Source organism: Eubalaena glacialis, chromosome 1 (assembly GCF_028564815.1).
Source record: "Eubalaena glacialis isolate mEubGla1 chromosome 1, mEubGla1.1.hap2.+ XY, whole genome shotgun sequence".
NCBI classification, from domain to species: domain Eukaryota; kingdom Metazoa; phylum Chordata; class Mammalia; order Artiodactyla; family Balaenidae; genus Eubalaena; species Eubalaena glacialis.
This window is the reverse complement of record NC_083716.1, coordinates 221,585,363-221,604,874: the sequence shown is the minus strand read 5'-3', so window position 1 is coordinate 221,604,874 and position 19,512 is coordinate 221,585,363. Positions and strand designations below refer to the sequence as shown.

The 19,512-nt window shown below is 46.9% G+C and overlaps 1 protein-coding gene across 1 annotated transcript in view; it reads right to left on the bottom strand.

Moving 5' to 3' along the window:
- Positions 1-2,844: 2,844 nt before the first annotated feature.
- Positions 2,845-19,512, bottom strand: part of TTLL4 (tubulin tyrosine ligase like 4) — a 38,280-nt gene continuing 21,612 nt past the window's right edge. The window contains exons 3-19 of the mRNA XM_061187428.1: positions 18,439-18,548; positions 18,022-18,085; positions 12,938-13,059; positions 12,382-12,492; positions 11,944-12,020; positions 11,044-11,235; positions 10,861-10,943; positions 10,500-10,628; positions 8,992-9,114; positions 8,591-8,689; positions 8,127-8,261; positions 7,575-7,712; positions 6,192-6,294; positions 5,355-5,565; positions 5,147-5,217; positions 4,657-4,742; positions 2,845-4,320 (exon numbers count right to left, since the gene is read on the bottom strand). Coding sequence (XP_061043411.1) covers positions 4,062-4,320; positions 4,657-4,742; positions 5,147-5,217; positions 5,355-5,565; positions 6,192-6,294; positions 7,575-7,712; positions 8,127-8,261; positions 8,591-8,689; positions 8,992-9,114; positions 10,500-10,628; positions 10,861-10,943; positions 11,044-11,235; positions 11,944-12,020; positions 12,382-12,492; positions 12,938-13,059; positions 18,022-18,085; positions 18,439-18,548 — 2,113 coding nt within the window. The 3' untranslated portion in view covers positions 2,845-4,061. The remainder of the gene's footprint in view (positions 4,321-4,656; positions 4,743-5,146; positions 5,218-5,354; positions 5,566-6,191; positions 6,295-7,574; positions 7,713-8,126; positions 8,262-8,590; positions 8,690-8,991; positions 9,115-10,499; positions 10,629-10,860; positions 10,944-11,043; positions 11,236-11,943; positions 12,021-12,381; positions 12,493-12,937; positions 13,060-18,021; positions 18,086-18,438; positions 18,549-19,512) is intronic.

Genomic DNA, 19,512 nt, shown 5'->3' with positions numbered 1-19,512 from the left:
CTTGATTAAATCACCAGTTTGCCATCCCATGTTTATCACAGTTTTGTAAGAGCAACATGCTACTATAATAGTATCACAGTACCATTATAATAGTAACATGCTGTGTTACACGGTATGTTAGTTACTTTATGAAAATGGTTTTGGTGGTGTTAACTGTTTTTTATTTTTTTTAAATCTGCATTATATATGTATCAGGCACTTTACTAGGTGCTTTATGTATATTCTGCGCCCCCCCCCCTTAACCCTCATAACTACCCTACAAGGTAAGCTCTGGTCTCCTTTTACTAGTTGAAATTTAGAGATTATTATCTTTTCAAAATTGTGTTGGATTTCCCCATGACAGTCTGTAGCATTCCATGTGTCTCAGTCCATTATAATAATTAAGGCACAAATGGGTTTTAGAAAACACCCACCTTGCTGTTGATCCTTCTCATATTCTTTCACCTATGAGAAATCTGCCAAGAGCAACATAAAGGCTGCTTGCAGCTCTCAATGCTCCAAAGCTGATCAACAGTCAAGTCAAATGAGCCTGACATTAACAAGGGTGCAAACGGCTACGGGGAGATCTAAATGACCGAGTGTTGTTCGAGAGGCTGGATTAGACTCTCAAGTGGCATGAAATGGAGCTCCCTCAACTACACACCTCTGAAAACCATCAGTGTTTCAAAGCAGTTGGGGAATCCACGCCGTAAACAGAGCTTAGTCTTAGGACAAATCCAGAGGAAGCCAGGAGAGGAGGTCCCCCGGCTGCCTTTGGTGACTACCTTATTTGGGTAACTAATTCAGCTGTGGAAGGAAGTGGAACAGACTGTGTACCTGGATTATCAACCTCCTGCACTGGCCCACTGTTGGATGGTCCCAGAGGGCAATAAGGTGTGTCCTTTCGATAGGGTCACAGGAGGTACAATCACCCTCAACTAAATAGCCTCAAATCATAAGAATGTACCTGTAACGACAGGCGTCCCTCGGCACAGCTGTTATGTTGGTGCATGTTCTTTGGCTCCAGTTCAAGGTCTCTATTTTCTGTGCCCTGCTCCTCCCCTCTCCAGCCCCCAGGCATCCGTTGCTCCCTTACGCTCCCTTTCTTATCAAAGCTTCTCTCTGAATAGGACTGAATAAGCCCAATTCACATACTTTTAATTTGCACTCTGTCTGTGAAATATTTAACTAAAGAAATAAATCCCCAACAAAGTGTGAAACAGTAGAATGAATAATGGTGATAGGGTGAAGGTAGGGGTGATGAGGTATCACCCAGGCCAAACCCTGTTCTGGCCTTCTTCACTTCTAAAATGTCTCTATAGCTGCCTCATTCCTTAGTGGAAAGGGTTTTACATTTCTTGCCTGCCTTTCCCTAACCAAGGAACAGGGCTTGGATAGCAAATGGAGAAAGGAGTAACCATGCACTAAGTCCTATGTCCTAAGTGCTTTTACTATGTTTTGCTTAATTTTCACAACCTTACAATGTAGGTATTAAATTCGTATTATTTAAAAACTTTAAAAAGTTAGATGACATGCCCAAGGCTACACAAAGGAACTGAGATTTGAGCCCTAGCTCAGACTCCAAGGTTCATGCTCTTTTCTTATCCCCATGCCACCTCTCCATTAAGTATTCATTCTAAGTTCCTTAGTGTCTGATCAAGCTTGAGTGAATTTGAAGTAAACAGAAATGGTAACCACCCTCCTTCCCCCTCCCCCCCGCCCTCGCCCCCCCCCCCCAAATCCTTACTCCAGTGCTTCAGAAATACCCTGTACACTGCGTTCCTTGACTCAGGAGCACTTGTTCCCCTTTCTCCAAACAGGGACTGGGTACGTTATCAAGTTAGGAAAAAGCTGACATGTTCTGACAAACATCTACTCTACTATACCCTCAAATTTAAACTTTCCCAAAAATCTCATTACTTCCCCCAAATTCCTTATTTAGCTGAATACCTTATACTGTGGGTATGCAGTGCTAAGTATGTATGCTGAATTCTTAATAAGCAAGATTTCATTTTCTTTCAAGGCTGAAAGGGAAGTATGACACATTAGCCTCATTCCTTTCTCCAACCCAGCAACACACACACACCCACCAGATACTCAAAGGTGATGAAAACTTTAAAAGTATAAACATGTTTTAAGCTAGTAAGAACACTCTACTTCCATCACTCATTTAATTTCCCCACAGCCCACTCCCCCGCTTCCCATCATGCTGCAGAGCCGGTCCCTTCTCCAGTTACGGGGATGGGAATGGTTGTGCCATCCATCTGGGGATTCTCGGAAGGCAAAGTATTGAAGCTGGTTTCCAGGGAGTGGCACAGCTCAGTCAGGCCTCCACACCTAAGCCTTTGCACCACAGGATGAGCCACAACAAAACTGCTTAAGCAGGTGGCTAATTTTCCTAGGAAGGCTGCTTCCTGCCCTCGTCACAAGGTTTGACATTTGCACTAGAACACTGCACCCACGCTTGCAGGACAAGAGGGAGTTGGCTTCAAGTCTATCAGAAGAGATTTAACAGGACTGTCAAGGACCTCTCCTGCGGACCTGACTTTGAAGTCCTTACCACTGCAGAGCAGTGACCCAGGATTTTGCCATCAAGCTTTCTTCACAACTGTCAACATGGCCTTCACACATCAACTGTGTGGCCTTGAACGCAGTCAGGCCTCTCAGTGATTTTTCCAGGGCTCCCTCCCAACTCACCACAGAACTCCTGGAGCCACGAAGCAGGATATCTCTCCCAAGCTCAAGAATGAAGGCAGAGAAAGCCTGGGGTCAGACCGTGAGCAGAGCATCCTACCTGATGCGCCAAAGGGAAAACCTGGGTAACTGAGTCAAGGGGCCAGTTGGCTTCTTGTTGGGACTCGCTGATAGAAAAATGAAATGAAGTAAAGGGATTGTAGGGCTGCAGAGGGGGCGAGCAGCAACCAGAAGTGCCAGGTTAAGGAGGAGCATCGTTCAAGTGAAAACAACCTTTCTGATCCAAACCCTCCCACCTTGGCTTCCCCCTGGGCCCAGGAGAGAGAGAGGTAGAGCTTCTGGTTAGGTGTTTGTGTCCTGTGAGACCTCCGTACGTACAGTTCACGTGGTCAACATTTACTGAGTACAAGGTTTAGTCAGGAGCCTGACTGGAAGCCCATCCTACAATGGTGGCTGCTCCTGAAACCCGCCCTCCAGGCCACCAGAGTCTGCATGCCCTAGCGACCTGCGAGCCAGACCCCGAACACCAGAGAGAGTGAAGGGGGAACCACAGCTCCTTCCACCCTCCCCTTGGATTGCGTCCTTTGATATATGGACCCAGACAGGCAACAGCAAGTGGGATTATCCGGGCTCCTTTACTGCAGCCATGGGAAATCCACAAAGTTCATAAAACCTCTCACCTCACAGGGAGACAAGAGCTGAAGGGGTAACATCCATGAGAGAGAAGTCTAGAAGGTTGAACAAGTAGTGATGTGAGGTCAGAATAGGAAGACCTAGGGCTACTGGCTGGGTGGGTATATGAAAGGAGAAATGGTCTGGAGGTGGGGATGCCCCCAAGACTAGGACGATAGGAAATGGGTTCAGCATGTCATGGCCTCTGCCTGCTTATCTACTGAGGAGGTCTGAAGGCTTCTGAAAGTGACTCCTCAGGACAGGGGGTTGGGGAGGCGGGAGGGTGAGACCTGAGGAAATAAGGACCCTCAGAGGAACCTCCTCAATTATATAGAGAGCAAGGGACTTCAGGCCCGAATATGTTCAGTATGTTTTCTCCTCTTGAGCCGTAACTCAGTCACCGCACCAAGGCCTAAAACAAACCACACATGGTTCTCTAAAGGTAGAAACCAAACCCTGCTTTATAAGGCTGAGTGGCCATCATTGGCTTCTCCGCTGAGATATGAGGTGCCAGCCAGTGAACCTTCCTCACCTCGTCCCCCTCCCCACCACCCCTCCAGCCCGCCAGACACCTCCCTCTACAACTCAACCACTTCAAAAAATACTCGGAGGAGGGGCGAGGTGGAGGGTTGGGAGCTCAGGCTGGCCGGCCGGCCGGTTCCCATGAGGTAGCTAACGCTGGTGCACCTGGGCAGGGGCTAGTGGAAAGAGGCCCGTCACAGGCTCACAGCAGCCAGGAGGGAGTCACCAGCTGACTGGGAGGTGGGGGAGGCAGAAAGCCTCGAAGTCTGACCAGAGTACTTGATCAAGGGTAACGTCTGGGTGGAGAGGCTGGGCTCTTTGTTGGTGTCCTCACTGTCCTTTGAGGAACTGGGTTTCCTGGGGAAAGGGGAAAGGCCAGCTTGGGTCTTCGTGGGCTTGGGCATGGTCCCATCTTCAGAGAGTGGTATGCTTCCCTTGGAGGAGCCATGTTTTCTGAAGGGAACAGAGGGAGGAAAAAATGGCTGAGACATTGTGTAGCTGAGACTTTAACCCACGATCTGCTACCTTCAGAGTCTAGAGCGGGCATTCACCGTATTCATTTCAGTATGGCTGCAAGTGGCTGCCTTTGCGGATGAGTCTGTGCCCCAGCTCAGCTTTGCTGGGCGCACCAAGAGCCACCAGGAAGAAGGTACCATGGCTGCATATTCTGATATTCCCACCAACCCCCAACTGGAGAATGCTGATCTCATCATACTCTGGGAAGAGAGGGAGGAAGAAAACTCCCCGAATTCACACTCAACACCCTTCCCTTGCCCAGGCAGCACTCACCCCAGCTTGCCAGTCTCCGATTTGGAGAAATCATTGAGTGTCGCATCACCCTTTGGGACAGTCAGAATTGATGTCGGGAGAGTCCACTAAAAGTAAAGGAAGCAATGAGGCCAAAGGGCGAGGTAGAGGTCAGGGGAGAGTGTCTGGGTCTTAGGACTCTTTCCCAGCTCTACCTCTGAGTGATCAAAGGGCTCTTCCCTTCCCTACCCTGCAGGAATGGGCCCATATGGGGAGAAGTCTTGGTCCTCTCTTGATTCAGATAAGAAGTTGAGGCTACAAAGCACCTGATCCTTGAAAGAAAGGCATCCAGGGAATCCTGGAGGCAATTATTCCCTTGAAAGGGAAGGGTCCTGAGACACAGAGACCTGCAGAACCTTGGGAAGAAGTGAGAGGGTCTGGACCTACACCCAACCCATGCTGCACTCTTAAGGTGGAAGAGGGAGGGGCCTGAGGTAGGACTGTCCCCCTTCACCCCAATGGCACTACTCACCACTGGAGCAGAATCAGAGATGGCTCCTGTGTGGAACCCTTTGTAGCACCAACTCCGAAGCAGATCTACTCCTAGGACAAGATTAACAAGGGTGGGACTTAAGAGGGTGGAATCAACTGGCCTATTCTTGCCACAGAGGCCCACTTCTTGGTCTATTGGGATTTAATCTCTCATTAAACATGGCATGTGGGCAGGGAGGACACATCACCTCTGAGCTTGTTGCCATGGTACTTCTGCTCCCACTGGGTGGTGAGAATGTTGAAATATCGTGGCTGCTCAAAAAAGCGGAGATAGCGAGAAGAGATTCGAGAAGGAAAAATTCGTTCAAATTGACCACGGCGAGAAAACTCATCCTCCATCTCAACCAGAACCCGAACATCATCTGGCGTCAGGACATCCAGCACAGATGAATAGAAGTCCTGTGGCCCAAGGAACAGGGGGGAAAAGGGTATGACAAAGAGTGTAAGCCAGAGGTAGAGAATCAAAAAGCTGGGGGATGGGGAGTACAGCTCTGGGGTCCTAAGGCTCCAGGACCAAAGGACCACCAAGGCAGTCTGGTGGGCCCACTCTGGACCTCATCTATTCCCAAGTCTGCTGAGCTTATTCGGGGGATGAAGAGACTCTTGGCTGGGGTGAGGGGAGACAGGGGGCACAGAGGTTAAGTGATTTGTTGGATAAAGTCAAGATCAGAACCCAGATTTGGCCACAGCCTTGTGTCTGCCACACTTCCATCTGACTCCCTCATCTGCTCTGAGAAAGTCAAGCCTTCCAGGAGCTCAGTGCCCCTCAGGGAAAGAAACCCGAAGGGTCTATAGCTCTACAAGAAGGGTGGGCTGGTACAGCACTTTGCTAAGAGCAGTGGTTGTTGAACATGTGATAAGGGCCATCAACTCTCTCCGGAATGACATACATTCCAACAAATCCCTGCACACCAGGGGATGTAGGAAACCCTGCCCTAGAGGGAAGAAAAACTGCTTGCCTTGGGGCTCCACAGGTTTGACCAGGGAAGCTTTCTGCTAGAACTGGGGTGAAGGCAATTTCCTACCTGATCAGGAATTTTCTGGGTCAGGTAATAGGCTTTCTTCATCTTCTGTGCAGTGAAGTACTCCGGGGCCATTCGACATCTGTCCCTGGGGGAGCTGGGCAGGCTAAGGCAGAGGGTGGAAAGGGGGCAAAGGGTAAGGTCAGCAGCTTCACATCCTGAGGACATGTAGAGAGAGGGTCCAGCCCAGGAAGACACCCTTCTCAAGAGAAGACAAAGAAGGATGGACAGAAGTTCGTTATGTGAGTAAATCAGACTGCAATGCACTGCATTCCAGTAGCCTGAGACTCAAAGATGAAGTACCATGTAAGAACTAAAAGAGCACAAAGCACCCTCTTTAAGTTGTATTTAAATGATCAAAAAGGAGGACCATGGAACAATCACTGTATATATTTCAGTTTAGTTTAATTTAGTGAACACTTACTATAATAAATATCCAGCTTGGCCCTACTGGCTATGTGATCCTGGACGAATTCCCTGACCTCCCTGCACCTCAGTTTCATCATCCACATTACAACAATTACTGCTGAGAGAGACACAAAGATGGCCTCCAAGAAGCTCACAGGATGGCATGTGTCAAATGACAAATAACTATAGCACAGAGCCAAATATAAGTCTACAAGGTACAGTGGGGAAAGCAAGTTTTGTTACCAAAAACTTGAGCTCCCTTTCCTCCCTTTCTTCTGAGTGCTTTGGGGGTGTGGAGGAGAGAGCCCACATTGAGCTGGTTTCATGAAGATGCTGCCTTCAGCTAGGCTTTGATGAATGGGTGAGGTTGAAACAGGGAGGTCTTGCTGAGTGGAAGGAGGAAGAAACCCCATGAGCAGAGGAGGGGACACCATAGGGGAACAATGAGAAGCAGTGAACATTTCAGAGAGGAGACTAGACTAACTAATCCTTAAGGAGTCTTCCAACCTTGAGGTTCTATGCGCGATCCAGTTTGTCAGAGCACAGGAGCTGGGAAGAGGAATTAAGGGAGGGGTGCCTGGGGAAAAGAGGCTGGGGCCTTGAATGTCTGCTTGAGGAATTTTTTTTTTTGGCTGTGTTGCACGGCTGGTGGGATCGTAGTTCCCTGACCAGGGACTGAACCCCGGCTCTCAGCAGTGAAAGCGTGGAGTCTTAACCACTAGACCGCCAGGGAATCCCCTGCTTGAGGAATTTAAAGCTGATCCCCCAGGCTCTGTGGGGATTCCTGGGCAGGGGAGCAATTAAGCAAACAGGCTTTTAGGGGCACTGACATGGCAGTAGTGTGTGAGTAGATTGCAGGGGCAGACTGAGCAGCAAGGGAGACCAAGCAGGAGGGAGCGCCCAGCACCGTCACTTCCCAGAGTCTCTATGGGGCTGCTCATGCTGCCAGCCAAGCTGCAGACAAGCAAGGAGGCTGACCTGGTGGTGGAGCTGGTGGAGCTACTGGAGCTGGAAGCGATATCCTCTGCGCTGGGCAGAACAAAGCCCGCCAGGTTCAGAAGGTCACGGATCATCTGGCCTTTGATGCTGATGTCCAGTGGAGAGTTGGAGTGGAGGCTTCAGGGAAAGGATCCAAAGAGTGGTAAAAGCAGATGCCAAAACTGTTTCCAGTCACAAGTCCCAGTCAAGGCCAGCCCCATTTACATCCAAACTCATGAGCACCATCACGGGGGTCTTCTTGCCCCACGGATAGTGAATAACCTCACACAGGGTGGTTCCTGCCCATGACCTTGCTAGGGAAAAGCATGCAGTAGGCATCAAGTTTAAAAGAGTAACTTTTAACAATCTGTCTCCAATGTCAGAGAACCTTGAGATAATGGCAAAGAATAAGGGAATGCATAAACAGACCATGAAGGGAAAACACATATTCTAGTGAAGGAAAAGTTTTCCCAAAGTCAGCAAGACCGGAGCAGAAACAGGATCATGAGGACACAGAAAGGCTTCTACCGTGAGTGCCCTGAGAATACCTACCTTGGGGAGATGTTGACTTCCAGGACCCAGGGCTTGAGGTTCTCATCCAGCATGATGTCGAAACCGAAGAGCTCGTGGCAGCTGTAGGGCCGCCGCACGTACATCTTCAGCAGGCTGGTCACATAGGGTTCTGACCTGGTAACAGGGAGGAGAAAGTATTCAGCTCAGCTCCTCCCAAAGGCTCTACCTAGAGCTGCCCTGCCAATGGAGTGGCTCAGAGATGGGAGAACAGAAGCAACCCAGGAAAAGAAGCTCTCAAGAGATGTCTGTGATCTGGAGCCAGCTTCTGGGGATGAAGTTCAGCAGAAGAGCAGAATTTAAGTCTATCCGTTCCTTCCTAAACCCTGTCCTCAGAAACGGAAACACAGCATGGTCAAAAGTCTGGAGCACAGCAGGGTGGAGGCCCACAAGAAAAGGGGGGGTTGAGTGGCAGACCCCACACCCAGGGTGGCAGTGTGACTCACGAGATGATCGTTTTGACAACAACGTCCTTTATCTTCTCCCAGATGGCATCACTGTTGACTCCCTTCTGGCTCAGGTAGCTCCATAAAGCCTTCAGTGCCCTGTAAGGCAGGAGAGGAGGAGGGAGAATTTAGGGTTGTATTCTATGAATGAGCGATGAAGAAAAGAGAAAGAAAAAGGAATGAGAGGCCCAAAGGTATCTTCTTCATATATCGTCTTTTGATGTTTTGAATTAAGACAGAAATGAGTTGGATGCAAACAGACCAATTCTGAATTGCGAAGTGTTTATATAATCTCTGGGTCTTATATTAATTCTCCACTCACCACCCCCCCGAAACCTCCCCAAACCCCAGAACCCTGTGCTCCTCTAGACCTCCACTTGATGGGGACACTGTCTGGGTACCATTTGTGGCCCTGGCAGGCCGTTTCATCTTCATTGGCCTGGTACTCGGCATTCTTTTTATTGACACTGTAGTTGGTCAGGTGCATGAACTTGTTGCCAAGGCTCTTCATGGAAGGGGAATACCTGGAAGTGAGAGGAAAGGCAGACGTGAGATGGTGAGATGGCAGATGGATAACGGTCCAAACATTTCCCTACATCCTGAGGAGGCAAAGGACAAGTGGACAGATCTTTTCAGATGCACAAGGGTCTGAGAAGTACACCTACTGGTAAGGTTTCCAAAACACCACAGATAAACTCATCTCCCAATTTATCCCACCTCAGTCCTGCAGGAAGACCCTCCCTATTCAGTAAAGCAGAGAACCTCCTTATTTCCCCTTCCACATATAACTGTGATTTATAATAACAAATATACATATTGGTCTCTGCCCCCAGCCCCTGACACAGAGCTCCTAAAACCTTTGTAAATTCCTAAGTGGTAAGAGTACAAGGAGCATCTTTGTTCTCAGATTTGGTCTTTGACCCCAGTTTCTGACACAGAGCTCCTGAAACTCTTATAATTTCCTGGGTGATAGGAGCGTCTTTTGTTCTAATGAGGCGACACTGGGTAAGCTCCTGGATGGCTCCTGGATGAGGGACAGTCACTGGAAAGACCAAGCCATGATTAGACAGTTGGAAGTTTCAACTCCCCCCACTCAACTCCCATTCTCTTAAAAAGGGAGAAGGGCTGAAAATGGAGTTAATGATCGATCATGCCTAAGTGATGAAGCCTCCATAAAAATCCCCAAAACATGAGGTTCAGAGAGCTTCCGGGTGGGTAAACCTCTGGAGGTGCTGCGAGAGCAGCCAGCCCAGAGAGGGCATAGAAGCTCCGCGCCTCTTCCTACATACCTTGCCCTGTGCATCTCTTCCATCTGGCTGTTCTTCTGTACCCTTTATCACATCCATCTTTCATAAATCAGTAAACATAAGTCAACTGTTTTCCTGAGTTGAGTGAGCTGCTCTAGCAAATTAATCAAATTGATACCCCTCAGCCCCGGCCCCAAGGAGGGGGTCATGGGAACCTCTGATTTACAGCCGATTGGTCAGAAACACATGCGGCACCCTGCACTTGCAACTGGCATCTGAGGTGGTGGAGGGAGGGGCAGCCTGATGAAACTGAGCCGTTAACCTGTGGGATCTGATGCTATCTCCAGGTAGACAGTGTCAGAATTGAGTTCAATTGTAGGACACTCACCTGGTGTTGTGTAGAACTGCTTCGTGTGGGGGAAAAAAACCCACACATTTGGTGACCAGAAGCGTCAGAAGTGAAGTGTTTGATGTAAAAGTAAAGGAGACACACAGGAGAAAAGGAAGACTAGGTTTTCCCAAAGGCACCCTACCTTCTCCTTTGCTAACAAAAACTACCAAAATATTGGTTATTTTCCTGCTTGGTGTCCGCTGGCTTCCCTCCCTGGAGGGAAAGCAAATCCCCAAAGCTGTCAGGATAAGGCCTCACCACTACCACATACTTGCAACTGGCAAAGCGGACGAGTCCATCTGAAAAGAGGTAAATCCGTAGAGGATCATAGGAGGTGACGTAAACATAGATTCGCAGATCGAACTTGCTGCCGCTGATGAGGTAGGGTTTGTGGAGATACCTACACAGGGAAAGGCCAGCTTCAGGGACAGGACAGATGAGATAGGGCTTGGTAGGTAACTGAGCCATGGCAAAAGCCAGCTAACGGTCCCCAGGACAGAGACCTTTAAACAGCTGGCTGAGGAAGTTTTTTGGCTGGGAGGACAAAGGACAAAAGAACATCGTGAAAAGGGAACCTCCAGGCTGAGAAGATGGGAAACGGGGAGCGGGATCTGAGCTGGAGACCGGCTCACCTCTGTACCAGAAGGGGCCTTCGCTTGGGGAGCTGACTCCACTTGTGAATGACCTGGATGCCAATGCCTCGAGCAGATGCTGGCTAGAGGTCAAGGGGAGAGGAGAGGAGCTGTTTACCTGGCCAGACACTCCGCTGTTCCCACTCTCAGGCCCTGGCCTGCCACCTGCCGTGATCCACTCACTGGTTTAACAATCCATTTTTGGCGGCTGCTGCTCTCCCAGGCTTTGCGCAGAAGCTTGGCATCCTGGGGCAGGATGAAGGACTGAGGGAAGAAACTGAACTCCTTCTTGCCAAACCGGCTCTGCATGCGGGACAGGTTCCGCCACAGTCGGTCCTTTCGCCCAATCTGGAATGAACCTGGGAAGTGGTTTAGCTGCAGAAGGGACAAAGGGTGAGAGTAGGGAGAGAGAGAGTCCAGGTGAGACCACAAGGAAGACAGCAAGATTCATTACACCATTTCAACATTCAAAGCTCCTGTTCCATCTGATTATCACCGTCTAAAGGTCCTTAAGTATTCAGCTGCTGAGCGTTCACCAAAAAATGATTAAAACGCAAACACAACAAAACGTAGTGCCCTTTAGGAGTCAACAGTTCATGACATAAAATAGTAACTAAGACAGACATAATATTCACCTTAAGAGCAAAGAAAAAGCCGTTAAGTCTTTTTCCATGCCTGTAGGACAAAGACAGGAAAGTACCTGGCTTTCCTGGGGAAAAGGGACTATTCATTCCAGCATGAGACCAAAGTCTTCTTTACACATATTCAGCTTGGAGGAATGGAGGCAATGCGCAGCGGTTACAGGAGAAACATAATAAACTGAAAACTGACACTGCATCTCAAGACACTAGAGGAAAAAGTGTCTTTTAGAGGCTGCAACTGTCTAAGACACTGCAGCTGAACTACTAGACATGCGTGATCTGCTGGGGGCTCACCCCGCACCTGCCTCCTACACTTCCTCCACTCCCCTATGAACCCTCCTGACTTCTCCATGGTCATCCTCCTCTTCCCTCACTTCCAATACCAGCCTCCTCCTGCCCAGTCCAGAGTCCAGGGGAAGAGTGGCTCAGAAAGGGCCCCTACCTTCTGATGCTCCTGAATGGATCGGAAACTAGGAGACTTCATGTGGTGACCCCAGCAGCCCAGCCAGTCATCATTCCCTACAGAAGGCACATCAGGAAGTCAGTCCTGCTGGCAGCTCAGTCCCTGGGACAGAGAGAGGCTCAGAGGCCCCAGAAACACCACTGGGCCAGGGCATAGCTCCCAGCCCCGGTTTTCTAAGAGTTGCCACGGAGCTGTCCTACATGAGGCCCTGGGGTCAGGACCAGAACAATGGGCCTCTGTCTTCCAATTGCGAGGAACAGACTCCAGCCCAGAGGGATTTCAGACCTATGTCCTCCTATGAAGTTGGAAACTTCAGGACAGGGTCCCCACATAACAGGAGGTATCTAGGGCTCCGTTCCTGCCCAAAGCCCATCTGTTGGGGCAGAGCACAGGCTCGAAGTAAGGCAAGTGACTCACTCTTGCTGATTTTGAAGTGGGACCGTCCAATGGTCTGCTTGACAATGTTGGGGGTCACTGTGCTCATCTTCCACCGGAGCAGCTTCCTCTGCTCCCAGGGAAGTTTCTCCACTTGGGGAAAACGGGGAGGTGGGGGGAGAGTGTGGAGAAGAGCAGGAGAGTCATGGTGAGAAGAGGTAAAAGATGGCACTGTTGCTCAGCCTTCCCTGGGTAGGCAAGTCACTAAGTATTGTTCCATATCAGAGTTTGAAAGGAGCACACTTTGGGGAAGAAAGGAGGCTGCACAGGAATGAGGAAAACAGAGAGGAGAGGCGGTTGAAAGGGGAAAGACGCAAGGTTAGAGGGCAAGAATGATCATGAGATTATGGGGCTGAGAGGGTCAGCCAAAGGATGGACAAAATAAAGATCCCCCCATCAGACTGGTGAACCAGGCGGGGAACCAAGCACCAATACAGCCATTCTGGAAAGCCCCTTCCACCCTATTGCCACCCCCTCCCAACTTCGCTAGCATCCTTCTCCTGGGGGTTCTTCTGGGCTGACACTGGGCCAGGTTTACCTCTCTCATCCGGAGTGCCAAAATAGATGGTAGGGGGCACGTTGGGAAAGAGACTGTAGATGAGGGCTGGTCGGACAACTTTCTCATTGGAAAGGGGTTTGGTCAGAATCTCCATACAGTTCCTAAGATGAAAAACAGAAATGTGGTAGAGAAAGGGAAAGCCACAGCCCTGAGTGCTGTTACTATTACATATTTCATTCAGGGCGCTATCTTTTACACTTTGATTCTACAAAAACAAGTGCTCAATAATTATTTTGCAAATATTAATACATAAGGCGCTACAGCTAACCTATACACAGTCACACCATTAAAAATCACCTAAAGACAAAGTTTTCCAATACTTCATTCTATGAGACAACTCCAAAATTTCCTGTGACAAGCCACAGGCTGAGGAGGTTCCTGAAAAGAGTGGTTCTGAGAGCAGGTAATGAGTTTGAGTGGATACTAGTAGAGGAATATACTACACTAAGACTAAGAGAAATAACGAGGAGAGAAAAAGAATGATATGGGTAACTAAAAAGGAGGAAAAGCAGAAAAGGTAGAAATGAACTAAGAAGAGATATAGAGATTTTTTAAAAGGGGGAAAAAGGCAACAGAAAGAAAAGAAGTAGTGCTACTCCTAACTCATTTTACATTTATCTGAAAATATATGGATGATTAATGCTCTTCTCTGTTTTGAAAATGATTCGTTAACATCAGATTTTTACATAACAATGTGGTAACACATGTCTGGGAATCTGCAGCAGTGGGCCATGGGGTCCCTACTGTTATTCCAACAATGTCTTGGCCGAGGCTAGCTCAAGGAGTCTCAAAATAGTCAAAACCTCAACTGTTTATTGACAGACCCAGACCATTTCTTCAAACAGCACTGAAAGTGGAGAGAGTAGTTATTACTCTCTATACTGAGCTATATGATCCACAAATATTTTTTAAGATTAATTTTTAGCTTATAAAGAGCCACTCTACTTGTTATTTTGCAGCACAACAGAAATAGGCACTGTATGTAAAACATTTCAGTGTTTCAAACCTTAGAGATTTTTAGTGCATTTTATTGGGTCAAGTTAAATATTAATTCCTAATTAAATAAATCCAATTAATTCAACTCTATTTCTCATTTCCAAAATATTTCCCTTTAAAGGCTTTTCATTTACTGAGTATCAGAATTTAAGATTGTTGAAAATCAAGGAGAATGAGTTAATGTTTAAAAACAAAGACAAGACAGGAATGCAAAATGGTACAGCCACTCTGGAAAACAGTTTTGGCAGTTTCTTAAAAAACTAAACATGCAGGGGCTTCCCTGGTGGCGCAGTGGTTGAGAATCTGCCTGCTAATGCAGGGGACACAGGTTCCAGCCCTGGTCTGGGAAGATCCCACATGCCGTGGAGCAACTAAGCCCGTGAGCCACAACTACTGAGCCTGCGCGTCTGGAGCGTGTGCTCCGCAACAAGAGAGGCCCGCGCACCGCGATGAAGAGTGGCCCCCGCTCGCCACAACTAGAGAAAGCCCTCGCACAGAAACGAAGACCCAACACAGCCAAAAATAAAGAAAGAAAGAAAGAAAGAAGCTTTCATTAAAAAAAAAACAAAAAAACTAAACATGCAGGATTTCCCTGGCGGTCCAGTGGTTAAGACTCTGTGCTCCCAATGCAGGGGGCTCAGGCTCAATCCCTGGTCAGGGAACTAAGATCCCACATGCTGTGTGGTACAGCCAAAAAAGAAAAAAATCAAACAAAAAAAACTAAACATGCAATTACCAAAGAACCCAGCAATTACACCCCTGGGCATTTATCTCAGAGAGATGAAGGCTTATGTTCACTCAAAAATATGTACACAATTGTTTAGAGCAGCTTTATTCGTAATAGTCAGAAACTGCAAACAAACAAAATATCCTTCAGCAGGTGGCTGGTTAATCAAACTGTGGTCCATTGATAGCATGGAACACTACCCAGCAATATAAAGGAATGAACTATGGATACATGCAACAACCTGGATGAATTTGCAAAGAATATGCTGAGTAAAAAAAGCTAATCTCAAAAGGCTATATATGGCTATCATTCCATTTGTATAACATTCTTGAAATAACAAAACTATCGGTTGCTAGGGGTCAAGAAGGGGATGGGAGTAGGAAGGAAGTAGGCGCACTCTCAGGACAACAGGAGGGATTCTTGCAGTGACGGAAATGCTTACATTTTCACTAATGTTAATGTCTTGATTGTACTAAATTGTACTATAGTTTTGCAAGATGTTACACAGGAGGGACTTCCCTGGTGGCACAGTGGTTAAGAATCCGCCTGCCAATGCAGGGGACACGGGTTCGAGCCCTGGTCCGGGAAGATCCCACATGCCGCGGAGCAACTAAGCCCCTGCTCCACAACTACTGAGCCTGTGCTCTAGAGCCCGCAAGCCACAACTACTGAGCTCACACACTACAACTACTGAAGCCCACGCACCTACAGCCCGGGCTCTGCAACGAGGGAAGCCACCGCAATGAGAAGCCCGCGCACCTCAACGAAGAGTAGCCCCGGCTCGCCGCAACTAGAGAAAGCCCGTGCGCAGCAATGAAGACCCAACGCAGCCAAAATAAAAAAAAAGATGTTACCACAAGGGGAAATTGAGTAAAGAATTCAGGGAATCTCTGTATTATTTCTTAAAACTGCATGGAAATCTACAAATGTCTCAAAAGTTTAATTAAAAAAAAAAAATCTTTGTTAGCTGCCTCTCAAGAGTACTGAACTTAACCTCAATGGGTCTGGCTTCTGGTTTAGCAGTGCTAGAAACCTTGACCTTGCAAATAGTTACTTAACTTCTCTGGTCCTCAATTTTCATGTTTGAAAAAAAGAGGCTGGACTTGATGATTGCCATCTCTAAATTTACACAATTCTTAGAAAAAGAATATGGAACAGGAAATGTAATAAACTATTGCTGGATAGAGAAGTAGAGGTTGTGTTTTCAATGATCTTTCTGTGACTGCAAAATTTTCTATAATAAATATATAAATCTTTCATAATTGGGAAAAAATAAGATTTTAGCAATCCAAAAATATTTCTGATTTTAGTCAAAATGCAAAGTAGTTTAGAATTCATCAACCTCCATTTGCTTGAACTCATGTTTTAAGCTTCATATAGACTGTATATTTTGTAGAAGTTAAATTAATTAATGAGCAAATAATTAACGAACACCTTTTGTGAATTTTATCTTATAAATCAGAAAGGTTAAATAAAGGGCCGTTCAGCTGCCTTGAAGTAGGCCTGAAGACAAACCTAGATCGCCCTTAAGTGTGGAAAAGGGGTTCCAAGTCAATTAAATGTTAAATATATTTCTCTTCTGGAGAGTGGAGGTGCTTAGTCAACATCCAGTATATACGACCAGGAGTAGCTTTGCTTTTCTGAAAGGACAATGGGTTAGGCTTAAAGTAACAGAATTTATGCACCAGATTCAGGATACCTATGACAGGATTTCTACCAGTCTTCACAGCAAGTCCCAATTCTGTCTCTCCACTTTCCAAACAACTCTCTCCACCTTGTTGGTTTGGGACTCTAAAACTGGCACGGCCGCTGCACCATGTGAATGTGCACCATCACATTCAGAGATGCAGCCTGCCTTGTCCATACTGACTTTAGGTGAGGCTAACTTTTCCTCTTAGCTTCATCTAAGGCACAACTGACACAAAGGAAAGCAACCAGAGTCTGGGTGCTCCACATGCTAGGCAAGCCTCAACACATATGGCCAGATTTTAATTAAAATTAGAATAGAAATTTTGCTTTTTTTACATTTTTTTACATTTTACATTTTCAGTACAAGTTATTTTTTAAAAGAAAAAAACTTTAATGTTTAGTACTTTGTGAGGGTTCTTTTTCTTTTTGTTTTTTTTTTAATTTATTTTATTTATTTATTTTTGGCTGCGTTGGGTCTTTGTTGCTGCGCGTGGGCTTTCTCTAGTTGCAGAAAGCGGGGGCTACTCTTCATTGAGGTGCATGGCCTTCTCACTGTGGTGGCTTCTCTTGTTGCGGAGCACGGGCTCTAGGGCGCACGGGCTTCAGTAGTTGCAGCACGTGGGCTCAGTAGTTGTGGCCTAGTTGCTCCGTGGCATGTGGGATCTTCCCGGACCAGGGCTCGAACCTGCGTCCCCTGCACTGGCAGGCAGACTCTTAACCACTGTGCCACCAGGGAAGCCCGTGAGGGTTCTTTTTAATATCTAATAATAATTAATGAAGACAGAGCTTCATATTGAGACAAGGTTGGAAGTGATGAGGGAAACAAGGAAGATTATATTGAAGAATGTTAACTTTCTACCCAGAAAGGTGATCTATATGATCCTTAAGCAAGTTCTAAAACTCTTTAGCACAATGACATGTCCTCATTTACAGTAATTTCCTCTTAGTCCTGCATTCCTTCCTCTCCCTGGACTCCCCATCTCAGTTATACAGCATTCTACAACTATCTGTTTTACAAAAGAAGGGTCTACATTAAGAGACTGACTTCTTGGTTCCCTAGTTAGAGATGGGTATCGCTCAGATTCCACAAAGGGCAGTCAACAAAATAATCTAGATTAAAGCTAGCGAATTTTAAATTCAATTTCTTATTACTAAGGTCAACATCAGTCTTATAAAACTAACCTCTGAAGGGAGCAGAAGAGCATTACAAAAAGCTCCAATTAGCAGTATATCTATCTCAGAACTGTTTCTGCCTGTGGGACACACTCATAATGCAAGGTGGCAGTTACCCTCACGTGGGTAGCCTAACTAAGAATCTACCTCAAACATTATGGGTCTTCATTAATTAGTTATTAATTTTCTAAATACTTCTTGAGATTATTTGCTTTTTACTTGAACAATTTCTTGAAGCCTAAAGACCAAACTGCAGCCTAAGAAACTTGGTACTGTTTTTAAGCCCAACTGATAAAATATGCTTCTGTTCCCTTCCACTGTTTCCTGTTTGAAAACTAAAGTCCTAATGTAAAAATTTGGTAAAAATGAGTTAGGGTTAACAGGGCCATTAATTAATGACTTAGGTGATTAATCTCTTTATAATCTTAAAGAGATGGAAAATGGGCCTCTACCAACGATCTACACAGCCAGCACTCACCGAGAGATCACTGCTACTGACTCGCTGGGGGACACAGCACTGCATGAGGAGCACTCTGAGTCTCCTGGGGGGGAAAAGCAGAGAAGTCCCAGCTAGGAGAGGCTGCCACACAAAGTCACCAAGCCCAGGCAGCTCTTCCTCGGACATCTTGGCTCAGCCTTCTTACAGAGCCACAAGCACCCGCTGCTGCCTTGCATGGCCTCCCCGAAGCTCGACAGCAGCAGGGAGAAGGCAAGACTCGGGGGATGGGGGACTAGAGAGCAAGTCCCCCAAAAGCCACTACCGCCCTTAAACCCCCAAGGCGAATGATGAATGTAGGTGACAAAGTGAGTTAAGGATCTGGTACACAATTGTTAGTCCCCTTCCCTAGCGGTGGTGACCCATGCCCAGTTGGAGGTGAGAGGGTCCCCTACTCACCCTCCTCCTCTTCATTCTCATCATGGTTGCAGCAGTCTTCCAAACCATCTATTAGCTCTTCTTCCAGATCTTCAGCTTCAACCTGGTCTAGCTGGAGGTCAGTAGCTGAACTATAAGAAAGAATCATGCCCCCGGCCCAGCCAACTCCATAAGAGAGGTCACAGTTGGATTCTCATTCCTTCAACATCTCCCAGTGTTTGTCTCTTCCCCAGTCACCAATCTGCTGGCCCTTGCCTGGGCCTTACAACTCATTCCTCTTGTCCTCAGAGCTTAGGTCTAGCCATAGTTCCTCAACCCTACATCCCCTATTCTGCAGAGAGGCACCATGTCTTCCATCTTCTTTGACGTCCCTCATAGCATATAAAAACAAAATTCTGAATACAAAACACCATCAATCAATGTGTGGTAATAGACATCAAAGGTCCCTAGACTTCTCTCTGGGAACTCAGAACAAGGCCTTGGTGGACCACGGTTCCAGAGAAGTAACAAGGCACAAGAGAAGAGGCCAAGTATGTGTATGCCCTAACTCTGAAACGGCTGTCATACCAGGAATGACTGAGAACCTGATTTGGTTTGGAATTAAGTAGAGAAATCACAGTTCCCAACACATGATGTTTGGAATTCTTATTTTTTCCTAGTTATAACCTAAAGCAAGGCTTAGCAAACCCTTCCTCTAAAGGACAAGACAGTAAATATTTTCAGTTTTGCGGGCCATTCAGTCTGTCGCAACTACTCAACCCTACCGTTATAACAAAAAAGCAGCCACAGACAGTAGTAAATGAAGGAGTAAGGCTGCATTTCAAAAAAACCTTATTTATATATATGGAATCTAAGGGGAAATAAAGGTCATGAAGAACCTAGTGGCAAGACGGGAATAAAGACACAGACCTACTAGAGAATGGACTTGAGGATATGGGGAGGGGGAGGGGTAAGATGTGACAGGGTGAGAGAGTGGCATAGACATATATACACTACCAAATGTAAAACAGATAGCTAGTGGGAAGCAGCTGCATAGCACAGGGAGATCAGTTCGGTGCTTTGTGACCACCTAGAGGGGTGGGAGGGAGGGAGATG